Below are 16,329 nucleotides of genomic sequence, written 5' to 3'. Positions count from 1 at the left end.
CTTGTGGGTTGACCCGCCTTGCTCGGTGTTGAGGCGGGTACATACCTCTTCATATACACATTTAAAGAATTAATACAAGAAACGATAAAAAAAACCCAAATATTCATTGACGTCAGTGTAGTTTGAAAGCTACATATATGTATCCTACTAGGTTACATGTACGTATCATGCGAGGGTACATATATGTATCTTAAAAAATTGATCCAAGAAAAGATGAAATTATTGGTAGAATACATATATGTATCTTATACTAGGTACATATATGCATGCTCATGTCCTTCTTGATCTTAAGTACAAATGGAAAAAAAAAACAAAAAAAAAAAAAAAAGACAAACCACGATTGAGGTTTCTCGATACATATTATTCGACATATTGTTAGCATATGAAAAATGCTCCATCTGAATTCATGTTTTCTTCAATCCATGTATTGGACAAATTAAATGATGCCTACCTTTGTTGACATATTGCTTCCATCTACTAATAAAGAATATCCATCAATTGTTAACCGATGATTAGTTAATATGTTATTGAACCAAAAACCAACAATTGAGAAGAATGTAGATATCAAAGGGTTGTCGGTCAAGAGATGTTCAGCACACTCAACAAATCTAAATCGCCACGCCCACAAGATTTTAATATTCAAGATCAGAGGGTATTGGATTTCTCTAGGGAAGGAATTTGAAAGACCAAAAACGTAAACCAAGTTCTAGTATCATTCAAGAATTTAATGGATTGAGAAGATTTATTCAAATCAAATTCAAATTGCTGGGAGATAAATCTGGAATTTAGTCAAAAATAAATAAATATCGTAAATATGAATTGTGAGAATAAATATTTCTAGTTTACAATAATACCCTTACATGGAAAAAGAAATGAAAAAAGTAAGAAATTTTGTAATTGGTCAATTGGAGTTTTCATACGTTTTAGTTTAGCAAGGGGTTCTCATTTGAATCATCCCCTATATATATATATAAAAATCTCGTCTGACCCCTATGAATTTTGACACCAACCCTCTTTCAACTCATGTGAAATTTCTTTCCTAGATCCAGTCACCACATATATCACTCCATCCTATCATTAATCTATTACATGTATTCAATAGTAATCTAAATTATTATTAATACAATTTGATGATGATGCTCTAACACCAGTTAAAACAAAATGCTGCCATCCATTTCAAAAAACAGTTAACAATCCAAGTTACAGTACCAAATAAACCCGCCAAAAATAACCGAAAACCGAATCGGTTTCAAAGCATCAATCTTTCTTTCATTTCTAATGCTTTCAAGACCTCAGATTCAAAGGGTTTCTTGGGAAAACAGTTACATTCACCTATAATTAAGCTGGGGTATCATTACATCTTATCATTACAAAATCAATTGTTGAGTTTTTACATCAAATGCAAGAACTCGAGTAACGCCCGCCAACTGTTCGACGAAATGCTTGTGAGAAATGTGGTGACGTGGAACACTTTGATCCGTGATTCGGATATGGGGTTTTGTTATTTTAGAAGAATGATGTTGGATAAGGTCGGCCCGGATCGTGTTACTTGTTTGAATTTAGTCACGATGTCGATTCAAACGGGACGGGTTGAGGTGGGTATGCAGTTCCATTGTTGTATAGTGAAATGGGGGTTTTGTAAAGATTGTTATGTGAGTAGTTGTGTTGTGGATATGTATGCTAAAGTCGGGTTTGTTGTAGAAGCGAGGCGGGTGTTTGATGATTTGGTGGAGAAAGATTTGGTTTTGTGGAATGTGATGGCGTCGTGCTACGCGTTAAACGGGTTAACGGGTGATAGTTTTGGGATCTTCTCGATGATGCGGTTTGAGGGGGTTAAGGGGGATGAGTTCACGTATACGAGTCTGGTGAATTGTTGTGTTAGTTTAAAGTATTGTGAACTGGGAAAGCAAATTCATGGTATGATATTTAGATTCGGGTTTGATCGGGACGTGGTGGTGGCTAATACGCTTGTTGACATGTATGCGAAGAACGAAAGCGTTGTCGATGCACGCCGGGTATTTGATGAAATGCCTCGAAGAAACGTGGTCTCTTGGAACACTATGGTTGTGGATTATGGACAATGCGGCGACGGTAAGGAAGGCGTAAAGCTACTAAAAAAATGTTACAAGAAGATATTTTCCCAGATGAGCTAACTCTAGCTAGTGTCGTTAGCTTGTGCGGGGATCTATCGTTGACCATTCAGATCCTTCAAGTTCATTCTTACGCGTTAAAAAGTGGGATTATATCGTTTTTATCGGTTTCTAATTCTCTTGTGAACGCATACTCCAAATCCGGGAGCATAAATTCTGCTTTCGAATCATTTAACTCGATTAACAAACCCGATCTCGTGTCTTACACTTCCATGGTTCAAGCATACGTGTTTCATGGTCTTTCAAGAAAAGCGATTAATCTTTTCAAGAAAATGGTGTTAGAAAGCGTATTAAAACCTGATAGAATAATGTTTCTTGGTGTTCTTTCTGCATGCAGCCATGGTGGATTAGTAACCGAGGGTCTACATTACTTTGAATCAATGACCAAAGATTACAAGATTACGCCCGAGCACGAGCATTACACTTGCCTAGTTGACCTTCTCGGTCGAGCTGGTCAACTTGACGAGGCGCATAATGTTTTAACTAAAATGCCAATGCTGCCTGGACCGGAGACTCTAGGATCTTTCATTGGACATTGTAAAGTTTATAAAAATAGTAATTTGGCAAAATGGGCAGGTGAAAAACTTTTAAAGTTGGAGCCAAACAAGAATGTGAACTATGCCGTCATGTCTGAAACGCTCGCGAGTTATGGTAAATGGTCTGATGTGGTCATGGTTCGGGAGATGATGCGAGATAACTGTGGTTCAAAGGAACCGGGATTTAGTTGGTTAGAGGTTGTGGAAACTTGAAATGACAGCAGGTGACAAAATGGATCTTTGTGGACATGACGATTATACCCTTTCGGTAATAACTATGAACGCTTTAAGTATCTTGAAACCCGCGGACTACTTGAAGGGACGGTTGGTTATGTGGCTTCCGTATTCAATAAGTAAGGATCATGGTATTCCTGAACATTAAGAAGTAAATATGTGCAAGCAGTGTTTTAAATACTGGTTCATACCGGCCAGTTGAACCGGTAATATCGAGTTTTGCATATCAGGCTGGTATTTTGAGCCCGGTATTTTTGAGCGGTTTGCTAGAACATCGAACGGCGGTTTTTTCTAAAATACCGGTTTAAACCCCAAGAGATTTTTGATATTTTTGTGGCTTGTATTTAAAAAAAAATACTTTTAGTCTAGCGATTATCATTGAAACGAGTATACTTTTGGATTATTTTTTGAAAAACAAGTAGTATTGTATTATTTTTTAATTACGGATTAACTTTTGGATTATATTTTATTATGGAATCATATGTTTTTGGGTTATTTTTGAGTTGAAGTTACAATTATATCAAATTACAAGGTAAACTACATAACCCGGTTCAACCGGTTATATCATTTTTTAGCCCAATCCAATATGAGTAACAAACCGATTTTTAAAACATTGTGTGCAAAAAGATCTAAAACTCTAAAAGATAAGAATTATATAAAAAAAATTTGAATTTGCTAAGAGCCCCCCATAAGTTTACATAAATGACAACAATCTATCCATTTTTCTCTCTCATTTACATGTTTGTTTCTTCTATCAATTTGTGAAGGTGATTTATAAACCATTAAAATTACTTCTCACACCATTGTAGTATTAACTACAAACAACCCCATACAGCATATGTGACGGTGTGCGAAGTAATTTTAATGATTAACTCACCTTATAAAAAATTGTTGAACCATAAGCTAAGTACAGGCTTGCCGGTCTTCACCTCTCGAGAGAGAATCTTGTCGAGTCAACTGATAATCTCTGTTTGTAGACCCTTGATTCTCACAGTCAATTATATCGACTTTTGAGCAGAGAAAAAAGAAGGAAGCCGTGTATATCGAAACATGCCACACGCTACAAACAAACACTTGTAATCAAAACATGTAACGACTGCGTTTCATTAAATAAATGATAAATAAAATAAGTCGGTTTATTTTAATTTAAAAAGTCGAGAAACGTTAATTTAAATTAATTAAACATTATGTAGAGGATGGATAACATTAGTGGAGGGTTATTGGACTTAAGCATGTTATGGGTCTAAAAGCCTTTCGGCTTAGCCTATTTAAACCATTAAACCCTAATTCCTTTATCATTTCATCATCGTTCCCAATCATTGTCCACACACCCATACACTCAGTGCACGCGTTTCATCTTTAATCCATCCAAGATCTAGTATCTTCGCATTGAAAGGTAAACATTTCATTCGTGTTCATTTCGTTCTCTTTTCGTTAAGAAAATTAATAATACATAAACAAACGAGTCTATAAGACAAACACAATGAACCGAGACCAAACCGACATTAATGAACTCGTCATGGACGAGACCAAACAGACCCAAGGTGCGACCTGCTCCTTGTCCCTCATATTGACAGCGAACGGCTCAAACAGAACTGACCTAGATCTCGAGCGAATCATCGAATTCGCATCCCGAGCGAAACAGGGAAATTCGCATCTTGAGCGAAACAATGAATTCGCATTCCGTGCGAAGCGAAAATTCCGGTATGCCAAGCGAAACGATTCCATGCGAAAAAGTCTTTGTGAAGAAGTTTATGCAAAAATCCTTATGCGAATCCCCGTGCAATTCGTTGATAAGTGGCCGGATTCAGAGGGGCGGCGGTGGTTGTTAGGATTAAGGGAGGGAAGAAGATGAAGAGTGAAAGTGGGGGTGGGGTACGGGTGATGGAATGGATGAGTGGGGTTGGGGTGGGTTTACATAATAATAATAATAATAATAACTAAATCTAATAATAATAATAATAATAAATGTAAGTTGGGTATGAAGCTTAAGCGAGATCCGAAGCCGAGACACGACTCGTTTAGGACCCGAACTCGATTAAGAAAACGTTAACTTGTAAATGTATGAGAACGTGAATTAATAATAACAAAGTGAAGATAATGCATATATATATATATATATATATATATATATATATATAATAAATAAATAAAGGTTGTATTACAATAACATTAATACCTAAATGATAAATTTATTATAATAATAATAATAATAAGTTGTTAGTGATAATGATAATAATAATATTAGACTTGAAAGGTAAAAGTAAAGGATATAAGATAAATGAAACCGGAACCCGTAACTCGCCTTATGCCAAACCAATGATTTATGGGACCCGTTCAGAAACACTTAAATGTAAAAGCCCGTGTACTTGGAGAAATTGAAAGGAACGTACGAACGAAGGATAACGTACGAAGATATATAATTATATAATAGTAATGGAATAATATAATAATAAACATAAATACGATAACAATAAATATCGCTAAGAATGCAAACTAATAAAGACGGTTCGTTAATAAGATAAGGCCAAGTACAGTAGAAACTCTATAAAATAATACACTTGGGACCACCAAAATTTATTAATTAAAAAAGTTATTAATTCATCGATAAATTAATAATTATTAATTTATATATTAATTAATATTTTATTAATTTATAGTAGAATGTTCTGACTCACCCAGAAGAAAATATAGTTGCACAGTTGTTGATTGATGAAGAAATTATTGAAAGCGTTATTGGAATTAATAAAGATGATATTGATGAAGAAGATGATGAAAGTTCTACAATGGAGCCCCCTTCGCGAAACGAAGCTATTAAAGCGGCAATCACATTAAACAATTTCTTGTTGAGCTATGAGAAAACAACACCAGAAGTTCTTACCATGCTAAGAAAAATTAGAGACGAGATTCAAGGGGAAATTGATTTCAACAAAAAACAAAAGACAATTGAGTCATTTTTCAAGAAACCTTCATAAATCATTCATGTAATATGCTATATATAAGGAATTATTAATTTATATTTTATATGGGGTCTAAAGAAATTATCAAAAATGTATTATCTTATAATTTTAGCGAATTATTAATTTAGCACTCTATCCCCGAGTCGGGACCGGCAAAAAATATTATCTTAGAGAGTTTATTAAATAATCGAGTATTAATTTATCGAGTTTCTACTGTATATTAAATAAATAAGATCGGTTTAAGAAGGTTATATGTCGGCTCAGTTAATTTAAAAGTTAACCCCGTTAACTTTAGAAATGAATGATAAGAAATTATAGAGGATTAATGCGTGTACATTATTAACAGTTAGTTGAGCTCAATTGAAGAAAGGAATTACTATTAACGGTGAACGCAACAGGATCCAGGTGAGTTCTAGCCCCTTTCTCTGTGATGTTTTTCGGGGTTGTGTGCATACTCCTATGTGATAGTTGAAACGCTTATCCTAAGTGATAAGTGTAAGATACGTGTATGATTGTGCATTGATTTCTATTATTATCTAATGTTTATATGATAGGATGTGTATATATGTATATTATATATACATGAGACAAGTAAAGTATGCACATACGATAATGAAAGTATAATATGAACGTATGGATATATATATATGTGTGTGTATTGTATATATACATGAGACAGGTAAAGTATGCATGTACGATAATGAAGGTATGAAATGAACGTATGGATAGTTGACGGGGCATGTATGGTTGTATGGTTAAACGAGACAAATGGATCATACCCTAATAATATCTAAGATTGTGATAGAAGGGACCAGACCCTAATAATATCTGAGATAGTAGGGACCAGATCCTAATAATATCTGAGATTTAGAGGGACCGGACCCTATTAATATCTGGGATAGAAGGGATCAGACCCTTGCAAATATCTGAGATTAAGGGACCAGACCCAAATAATATCCGAGATAGTAGAAGTAGCATAGTTTATGGTATACCTTAGGAAAGTAGTAAAGAAGATGTGTAAATATGTACGTATGTACGTAAAGTGTATATGAATGAGTTATAGCAAGTAAAGTACGAAATACGTATTTTCGGACGCGTATAAGTATGGACGTGAATGTGTTGTATATTAATTAATTAACTAGAACTCACTCAGCGTAGCTGACTTTTAGTATGCACTAATTATATAGAACTCACTCAGCGTAGCTGACTTTTAGTATGCACGCAGGTGAGTAGGATGAGACAGGTGGCTTGAGAGAGAAACATGGCTGATAAAGGAAGACTGACATTGAAGGAAAGAAGAGACACGTGTTATTTATATTTTCTGTTTAAGACTTATGTTCTTTCTGTTTAAGACAAGTACTTATGTTATGTAAGAATGATTGACGTTTATGTTCCGCGAAATGTTTTAATTAACTTTGATTTTACGAATTATGTGAATGAGTAAATCCAACCAGCGAGAAAGTAGGGCACCCGGGTCGGGGGGCCTTACAAAACATTATCGAGATAAAATCATATTTCTTACAAATGTAAGATTTAAGAAATCTCCGATCTTTCTCGACACATAAAACAACAATTTTATGGGTCTGATAAGTAAAATATGTAATCGGACCCATAAAATGTTCATTTCCCACATGTGGGCCCTGTTACTATATTATCATATTAGGTATCAACTAACCTGTGCCAAAACCAGTTACTTTCATTTGATTCAAGACTCCAGCTTACGACAGCCATTGATGATGCAACAAATCCCGCAAGCACAAAAAACCACCGAAAGCGTCTAACAAGCGTTTTTATAAAGTTATGAAACCGTCCTTTAAGCGTTTGCCACCTGCCACATTTAGTAAATTCCCATGAGATTGCACCTTTGTAACCAAAAGATGCATATCTATTATTGTAACATTCTCACCTGTGAATCATATTCATAAAAGGTTGTGCAGAAAACGAGAATCGGTTAAAACGGGTGAAGAACTCGATCAACCAACCAGCAAAAAGACCGACTGCTCCAATTGCTACCACAAGAAAAATGTTGGAGGATCTGTGAAAAGGAAACCGACCGATGAATAAGGTTGTACAACTTTTTATGCAAATGGGACAACGCGTAAAGCATACCTTGTTGCTCTTGTTTCTGCTATGAGTGCTGTAAGGATTACAGCAGCTATATGAATTGTCCTCTTTGAAGCTTCATTGATGGCGGCTAAGTATACAAATGTGCTCACTACTGACATGAATGTAAGCCAGAAATCCAAGAACTGAAAAAATATTAAAAACACATTTTGTGACAAGTTCATAACAGTTGTGTTTTAAGTCAAAATAAGAGATTTTAGTATTTTTACTAGCCTGCAAAACATGAAGAGATAGCGCGCACCAGATGCCAGCGTTACATGCGTGATATAAGCCACTTGAGATACCACTAGATGTATAGAGCACCCATTCTGCAAATGCCTGCATTTAACAGAAGTCCGCATATTTATTATGTTCAGATGATATATTGATATGTAAACAAATACGATAGGAGATAACGGTTTTGACTTTTCAAAGTCAAACATATTGATAAACAGATTAAATTACAAGTTGTATATAAGTTCCACAACATGAAATAAAAAATGGTTACAGAAAGTGTACTTTCTTTGAAAAAGTAATCTGATCTATGAAACTGAAAACAGTCAAATAGTCAATACACTTGAATTAGGTTCACATGGAACAAGTTTATTTCCATCAAAAGGGTATCTTAGGTATTTAAAAAATATGCAAAAATTTATCTTAACGTATCATTACCTTCTGACGTAGGGCCCAATAAGCAGGAAACACGAATGCAGCATTTGATGCAATAAGCGAAACCGATTGCAGTATATGCCCTACAACATTTCAAGGGACATGTTTACATTAGGCTCACTGAAAACATTCTTAAAGTTTCCATGATTATCCTTGTCGATTATTGTTTGTACTATGTAAAGGATCCAACCGTATTGTAATAGACTTAAGGGTAATTTGGTAACTTCACGTAAGTTACAAGGTTTCTAGATTTTATAAGGGGAAACTTAGTAACAGCGAGATGAAATGCATATACCCTCCCTAATTGTTCGTCTTAATTTTTATAAGATTCCAAAATTACCCTTGAATACTAATATGTGTGCTATGTTTAAAGATCCCGCATTAATGAAAGCACAAAGGGTATTTTGGTAACTTCACATAATGTTGGAAGTATTTTGATATCAAGAGTACTGATAAGCTATTATACATACCACTATATGCATGCTTAAAAGGCTGGGAACCGAATTCAGAACCCCGTGAATGTCGATGTTTTGCCCATCCTGCATATATGGTTTGTAGCTTATATCTAAGCACTATATCTGTATATCATACTCGATGCAGGGGGACAGCTGGCAGGGCATCGACATTCACCCCACACCCCTCCTTGACGAAAACACAACAAAGAATCTAAATACTTCATAGGTCCCACATCTACATATATCATCACATGAATATGAAGGTGTGACAGTGGGTCCCTCCACTTAACGAAAATCAAAAACGCCATTTTACATTTGATCATTTATATTACCTCGATGGGAGACAAGTTCAATGCTACAATCAAAGCCTCCATGGGTACGATCACAGTCACAATAACTGAAATAAATTACAATGATAAATTATATCAGTCGAAGAAAATGAGCAAACAAGAATAATATCTTTGAGCCATAAATGTAACTTTTGACTAGATGTAATTTCAAGAAAGTGTTTGACCTATCTTTTTAAATGTTGCCAACAAAAAAATGGGAATCTTGACATTTTATGATAAAAGGATAATAACTTGGAAAATCCCAAAAGATAAATAAAAAAAAAGTTACAATTTGCATGCACAATCTAAAATACCAAGCTTTATTGACATACGATGAGCAGTGGTATATGAAATATACCTGTAGAGTGACAATCCACTCATTTCAACAGCATTTTGACATGTTCCATGAGAAGAACACCTTCTGGGGCATCTTTCTACCAAAATCGCCATAGTAGTTTGACTTTGACTTTGACTAGAAGAAGTCAAATGCCTTATACCAAAACCCCAAGTCCCTCCTCTAGCATAGACAATATAAAAACCAATATTCTTTTCATCTGAATCGTACAGCTTAAAGAACATAGAACCATTACTGTTACTAGTTGAATTCACATAAAAGTAATCCCATTTGTCTTCCAATGGTAAGCCACCGTATAATGCATAAATTTCATAATTTAATTTAGCATCTGAATTTATTTTAACATGCATGCTTCCTCCAACTGCACCCAATGGGATGTCTACTACGAAATACGTCCACGCAAAATCTTGACTTTGACTTTGACTTTGTTTGAGTGAGTTGTAGCTAAGAAGAGGCTCGAGAAGAAAATTAGGTGAACGTGAAGATACATTATCGGTTGCGGGTATATAATATGATTCAAAAGGAAGAGAGGGGTTCTTCCTCAAAATTGTCTGCAGATAAAAGAACATTTAAAAGTCAAAACCGCATCAAACTACAGTCAATGGGTCAATATGATATTAAGTTGAGCTATTTATATTTATAATGAACCTGGAGCATGTATTGTTCCCACGTACAGTTGACACCAGCTTTATTTTGAGGACACTGATGCATTTGCCACGTCAGCGAATAGCAAACATTCACGTTCCCCATTGTTCCATTTGAGAGGTCCAGGGGTAAAATGGTAATATACCACCGCCCAACTTTTGGCGCTTGTATAGCTAAAGGCGCATCAATGATATTACCAGAATAATCATGAACTGATGATGACGCCATTGCACCATGCCTAACGTAACACATTAAACCAATACTACTAAGATTACTTGACCCGTCTGAGAGTTGACTTTGGTTGACTTTGACTTTTGAAGTTGAGATAGTTATCGTTTCAGAAACTCCAAACAAGTCCAAAGTGTACACTTTTGGTTCGTTTGGACCACTGCATGAGCTTTCGTAGTTGTTTCCACAAGAAACTAAGTTTCCTTGTGTTGAATTGTGGTCAATGCAAGAAAGTTGGTCAGTGGTTTGGTTACAGAACTGGCCCGAGATAGATTGGCCCATACAATCTTCAATGCTCACGTTCCCTCTAAAAGAAAACCACGATCCTCCATTTATCTATAACAAAAAGGTATATAATCGCATTAACAAAGAAGTATGATATTGATATTTGATAATAAAAAAATAAGCATTCTCCCATAGATACACATTTTAATGGCTTAAAAGAACGGTGTTAATGTTACCATCTTCGATTGGATACTTGTTGATTCAATGCCATTAAATAAGCCAAAGTACCATACACCTGAAGAAATCTGTAAAACAACATGCCATCTTAGTTACCAATGCACTCACACACACACACATATATATACATATATTGGGAAACTATAAAGGAAAAGCCAACCTGCTCATTTGTTAGTCTTAAAAGAATATTTTTCTGCATAGGATAACATTTCTGTGCAAATTGGAGACTTTGTGTTGCCAAAGATTCATAAGAAATAGGGTCCAACACTGCAAAATCGAGTGGAAATAACTCGTTTACAAACCTTAAATACAAGTCATTCAGAAACAACCATGTTTTCAAATACGCATTCCATGAAAATTGTAACAAAATTATGTAGCCAGTCACGCTTTGCAAGTTTCTTGTAAAATTCGGTAATCATGCGATACATGAAAATTTAGCACATTGTGCATAAGTATATTATTATGTTGAACAAAAGAGTTTGCCATTGTACCTAAACCATTTATAGAGGTATTATATGCATCAGGCAGAGGAGGGCTGCCTTCACGAACACAAATAATTGGTAGATTATATATATCGGCCTGCTTAACATGATCTTTATCCTGGAAATTAAAAAAAAAAAAAAGGTTCCAAAAAGTAAAATATATTTCAATACCAACATTTGAGTAGTAAAAAAATATTTTTATCAAACTATATGTCCAAGTCAAGTGTTGCATTTTATTATTGGAGAAGATGGTTGTTATAAAACTGACAGGACCTAAAATGGATGAAGTTCCACTTGTTCAAGTTAATATAATACAAAATCATACTTACAAGGTGTACATCAGACTCTATATCAAGAGTCATTGAAGAAAACGACGTCGGCAAATCAACTGCAAGAAAACTCATTATCAGATTGAAAACTATTGGCAATATTATGATTCAAACCGAGCTTAAACAAGCTTGAGCTTTTATTAAGGCTCGTTTAATAAACAACCTCGAGCCCGTGCTTCACATATTGAGCCCGAGCCGGCTCGTGAGCCTAAACGAGCTTTATATATATATATATATTATTTAATTTATTTATTGATAACTATTATTATATATAAACATATGACAAATATAATTAAATACCGTATAATATATTATATATAATTATAAATGAACAACTTGAACTCAGGCTTGACAAAATGCTCACGAATCAAGTTCGAGCTTTAGAAATATGAGCTCGAACCTACACAAGCTTGGGCACAGCTCGTATCGTTTACACCCCTACGCGTTTAGCTAATTTATAATCATAATAAATTATTTAGTCACACCATTGGTCAACTAAAGTCAACTACACATTAATCAGTCGAAACAATACGCACAATTTGAAATAATTAATCAAGTAATTAACGTAACGATGGTTACCTCTGATATAACGCCAGTCATATGGTGTGATGGAAGTTTTACCGTATGTGAAGCTTGAAATTATATAAGAACCATCTTCATGCGAGCCAACGACTAAAGTAGTCAAATAAATAATAATAATAATAATAAAAAGGTAGAATCGATCGGAATATAAAAGAAAACCCAGAATCGAATAATGGGTTTTCATTTTTGAGGCCGTATGATTAATCCTGCAATTGAATGTTGACATGTATATTATTATTAGGAATATACTAATAATTGTATATGATTCTTGACTTTTGGTGTCAGACCGAGTCCACATAATATAGTCAACAGTATTAATTAATTAATCTTCTCATGATATATTTTAGGAAATTTCCGAAATAAGCATTTATCAAAACAAATTTTAATTTTTAGGTATCATTTGTAAAAAATTTCAGAAATAGGTATTATAAACTAGTTGTGACGAGTAGTTTGTAGAACCAATTAAAACTTGTCGCGTGTCCTTAAACTAACCGTAACGAGCACGTACAGTAATCAGTTACTTGTAACGACTAAATAAGTTTCATGCCTCGTAATCAACGCACACGAGTAATTTTATAAGGCCTTTAGTCGCGACGACTAGTTTACCCGGTTTACATTCCCTACATGAATAGTTTATTAGTAGTTAGCTTGTCGCGACAAGTTTAACCTTATAATAATATAATCTACTCGTCGCAACTAAAGGAATTATGAATTACTCGTGGACGTTGATTATGAGGCATGGAACTTATATAGTCGTGACGAGTAAATCATTAGTGAACGTGCTCGTTACGGTTAGTCTAAAGACACTCGGAAAGTTTTAATTGATTTACAAACTACTCATCACAACTAGTTTTATAATACCTAAAACTTGAAATTTGTTTTCATAAATGCTTATTTTGACAATTTTCTGACCTTTTTATTATTTGTAATATAGATACGGTTGTTTTATATCTCATCATGACCTTATTTTGGTGGGTATGTACTATTACTATCACTATAAAATAACAAATGTACGTAGGTCTAGAGCATGTATTTATCAATTTTAAATTAATGGTGAGTTCGGAGAGCATTGCTTAAAAAAATAAATAATTTATGATTGTTTGTATTAAATTGGGGGAAAAGATTAGATAATAATAAATAATTTCACATGAAACAATGTTTGATACATAAATACTGTCGATAAATGTTTCATATTAGTTTGGCATATGTGCAATCTTGCAATCTTGTTCGAATGATTTGTCATCTCTCTTCTAGCTTTGTCCATATTAACTTCAACATATAATCTATATTACATGCATAGTGTTTTTCATATCAAGTCCAAAACTAATTTTTACTTTTGTTGATTTAAACCAGTACTAGTTTGCCATGCTTAACTTGATTGTCCTAATCGCTTGGTTTTAGAGTTCATAAAGAAAATAATTGCATATTGTGTAGCTATATTACACCATACTGCTACGTTGCCATCCATTCTCGTCTCTCTTACGCTTTGGTTGCAGACTTTTTTTATTTATGAAGTCTACTTTTTATTTAAATTCAAATTTAGATTCATGATCAAAGTTCGGTTAATGATGTTGGGCCAAACTCCAAAGTCTTGAAATAGAGTTTAAATTATTCATATCATCATCATCATCATCATCATCATCGTACTCAGTATATCCCACCAATAGCAAAGCTATAGTAGGGTCTGAGGAGGGTAAGATGTAGACAACCTTACCTCTACCCCATAGGAATAGAGAGGCTACTTCCGGTGAGACCCCCGGCTCGAAAGTAGTTTTGTATCAAGCCTTAGACATAAGGCACATAACACTCAGCCATTGGCACACCGGCCGATTGGTGCATGTACCCTTGTCTTTCAGCTATCAACGCCACTACATGATGCTTGATTAACCTTCCGCCACTTTTAACGTTATTTTCACGAGATTAGTAAAATAACGTCAAAATTAGTGCAATTTCACTTTTGCCCACCCGAGGGTTCACACATATATACGTTATATGCGCGCACCGCAAGTAGGGCTTTTAAATTATTCATACCATCTGTATAAAAATACACTTTCTCTAAGATACTATATTCAGTTTTTCAAAATATTCAACTACGCAAACAATACCCTTATATCTTGATATAAATTATAGTTGATAGATCATATAATACAAATATGACATTATAACCAACGACACTCTAAACTTTCAGTTTAGTAGGCAAGGGCAATCTCACATGCATAATTATAGCTACCATAGATTTACACTTGATTTCCGTCTGATTTCGCTCAACGAAGGATTACGAGCATAATGAGAAATGCACATTCCTTGGAAACGAAATCGATCGGTGTAAATCTATGGTGATTATGTGACTGAGATTACCCTTGCCCACAAAAATAAAAAATTACGAGTGACACTGATTAAGTTATATTAATATCCATAAATCATAAATGAGACATATTTCAATTAGCCAAGTAATAACTGAAAAAAGACACGGTTTTATATTCATGTTAGGTAACCTAACATAAAACAAGCCACGACAATTATCCTAAAACAAAAAGGTTCAACCATATGCCTTTAAATGCATGTTATATATGAGACCCCAAATAGATATCGGGACACAAAAACATAACCAGATTTCAACTTACAAAGCATTGCAAATGCTTCATTCACATCAACGATTTCAACGATCTCGCCTTCATCGGCTTTCTCCCTCTCTTTTTTCCCGTTTTACCCCTTTCCTTATCATCTTCATCATCGCATATGCCCATACCATCGTTAATCACACTCGTTTCCTTAATTTTGTTATCATCAAATGCAACCTTTGCGGGTTCGTTATAATCCATGTTTGAGACACCGCTCCCCGCGGTTGTTCCTCTTTTCTTGCCCCAAGTCGGTCCAAACCCCGAATAATAATAAAACTCATATGGGCTTGTTGACGCCCGTTTCTTGGTTTGTCTAGACCGGCTTCCTGCCTTAGACTCGTGCACGGGCCTAGGCTCTTTCTTGGTAGTCCACACCGCATGGTTTTGCAGATGATCTATCACATGGTGAACACACATGGTTTCATCATTTTTCACCATTCTCCCACATTGCCATCCTTTTTCATCCCTAACATCACATAACAAGATTAATTTGTCTTCAACTTCATTAATCTCTTCTTTCTCAAACCCTAATATTTCCTTATGATCATTCTTCGGATCAACAAGACCACGGTTTTTGCCTTCAAAGGTCGCCAAACCGTCACCAAAAGTGATTTTCCTACAAACCGCAAATTACATACACATAAAAAGAATTGAACTCTCCTACGAATAAATTGTAGCACACATGTGAGATGATATATCCATGAAAACTTACTCCTAATGGTTCTTAGTACTATAGTTAGTGCATACAATGACATTAACATTAACATTAAAACTCAGCAAATAATGTTGACATTTTCGTTCCTCATTGAACTCACATCAACAAGATCAAATTTTATGCAAAACCCGCAAAGTTAACGCAAAACAAATCAAGCTTAATTTTCTTAACTCCAGTTTGAAATTATAATATATAAAGCAATTGAAGTATACAAAGATCATTCATACACACATATAAAAAACCCTAATTTATTTTGTTGATAACAGAAAAAAGGCAGCTAAAAATCGCTTCGTGTCGATAATAATATTACGAATTACCTCTCAAAGTCTTCAACGGAACCAATCGAGCTCCCATTTCCAGCATGACTAACGTTGCAGTAAACCTCATAATCATCGAACTGTACATGTAAAACAAGAAACATGTTTGCAAAGTTTTACATAAAATCAATAACCATATTAATCAAATAACAACCAT

The 16,329-nt window shown here is 34.6% G+C and overlaps 2 protein-coding genes and 1 pseudogene across 2 annotated transcripts; 1 reads left to right on the top strand and 2 right to left on the bottom strand.

The window, feature by feature from the left end:
• Positions 1-860: 860 nt before the first annotated feature.
• On the top strand, positions 861-2,899 carry LOC143563048 (pentatricopeptide repeat-containing protein At2g46050, mitochondrial pseudogene; annotated as a pseudogene).
• Positions 2,900-3,770: 871 nt separating this feature from the next.
• LOC143563032 (uncharacterized) lies at positions 3,771-12,654 on the bottom strand. The gene is made up of 15 exons (XM_077050675.1): positions 12,517-12,654; positions 11,938-11,996; positions 11,618-11,726; positions 11,287-11,393; positions 11,126-11,194; positions 10,440-11,000; positions 9,795-10,342; positions 9,440-9,504; positions 9,123-9,191; positions 8,656-8,735; positions 8,218-8,322; positions 7,990-8,129; positions 7,787-7,915; positions 7,556-7,708; positions 3,771-3,980 (listed from the first exon to the last, which is right to left on the bottom strand). The coding sequence occupies exons 2-15, from the start codon at positions 11,968-11,970 to the stop codon at positions 3,824-3,826; spliced, it is 2,325 nt and encodes a 774-aa protein (XP_076906790.1). The 5' UTR covers positions 11,971-11,996; positions 12,517-12,654; the 3' UTR covers positions 3,771-3,823.
• A 2,510-nt stretch (positions 12,655-15,164) lies between these two features.
• LOC143563047 (uncharacterized) lies at positions 15,165-16,276 on the bottom strand. Its single transcript, XM_077050687.1, has 2 exons — positions 16,173-16,276; positions 15,165-15,756 (listed from the first exon to the last, which is right to left on the bottom strand). Exons 1-2 carry the CDS (start codon positions 16,274-16,276, stop codon positions 15,165-15,167), a joined length of 696 nt encoding a protein of 231 aa, XP_076906802.1.
• Positions 16,277-16,329: the final 53 nt, after the last annotated feature.

This window comes from Bidens hawaiensis, unplaced genomic scaffold, assembly GCF_021521415.1.
Source record: "Bidens hawaiensis isolate Kalapana, Puna unplaced genomic scaffold, B.hawaiensis_p1.1 tig00021201_1, whole genome shotgun sequence".
Taxonomy (NCBI): Eukaryota; Viridiplantae; Streptophyta; class Magnoliopsida; order Asterales; family Asteraceae; genus Bidens; species Bidens hawaiensis.
The sequence above is the reverse complement of the archived record's forward strand: the minus strand, read 5'-3'. Positions and strand labels throughout refer to the sequence as shown.

Coding starts and splice junctions, on each gene's coding strand:
- LOC143563032 (XM_077050675.1), bottom strand. CDS start 11,970: ATGACTCTTGATATAGAGTCTGATGTACACCTT. Junction 11,727..11,937: donor TAGAGTCTGATGTACACCTT/GTAAGTATGATT, acceptor TTTAATTTCCAG/GATAAAGATCATGTTAAGCA. Junction 11,195..11,286: donor TAAGACTAACAAATGAGCAG/GTTGGCTTTTCC, acceptor GTTGTTTTACAG/ATTTCTTCAGGTGTATGGTA.
- LOC143563047 (XM_077050687.1), bottom strand. CDS start 16,276: ATGTTTCTTGTTTTACATGTACAGTTCGATGATTATGAGGTTTACTGC. Junction 15,757..16,172: donor TCCGTTGAAGACTTTGAGAG/GTAATTCGTAAT, acceptor TGCGGTTTGTAG/GAAAATCACTTTTGGTGACG.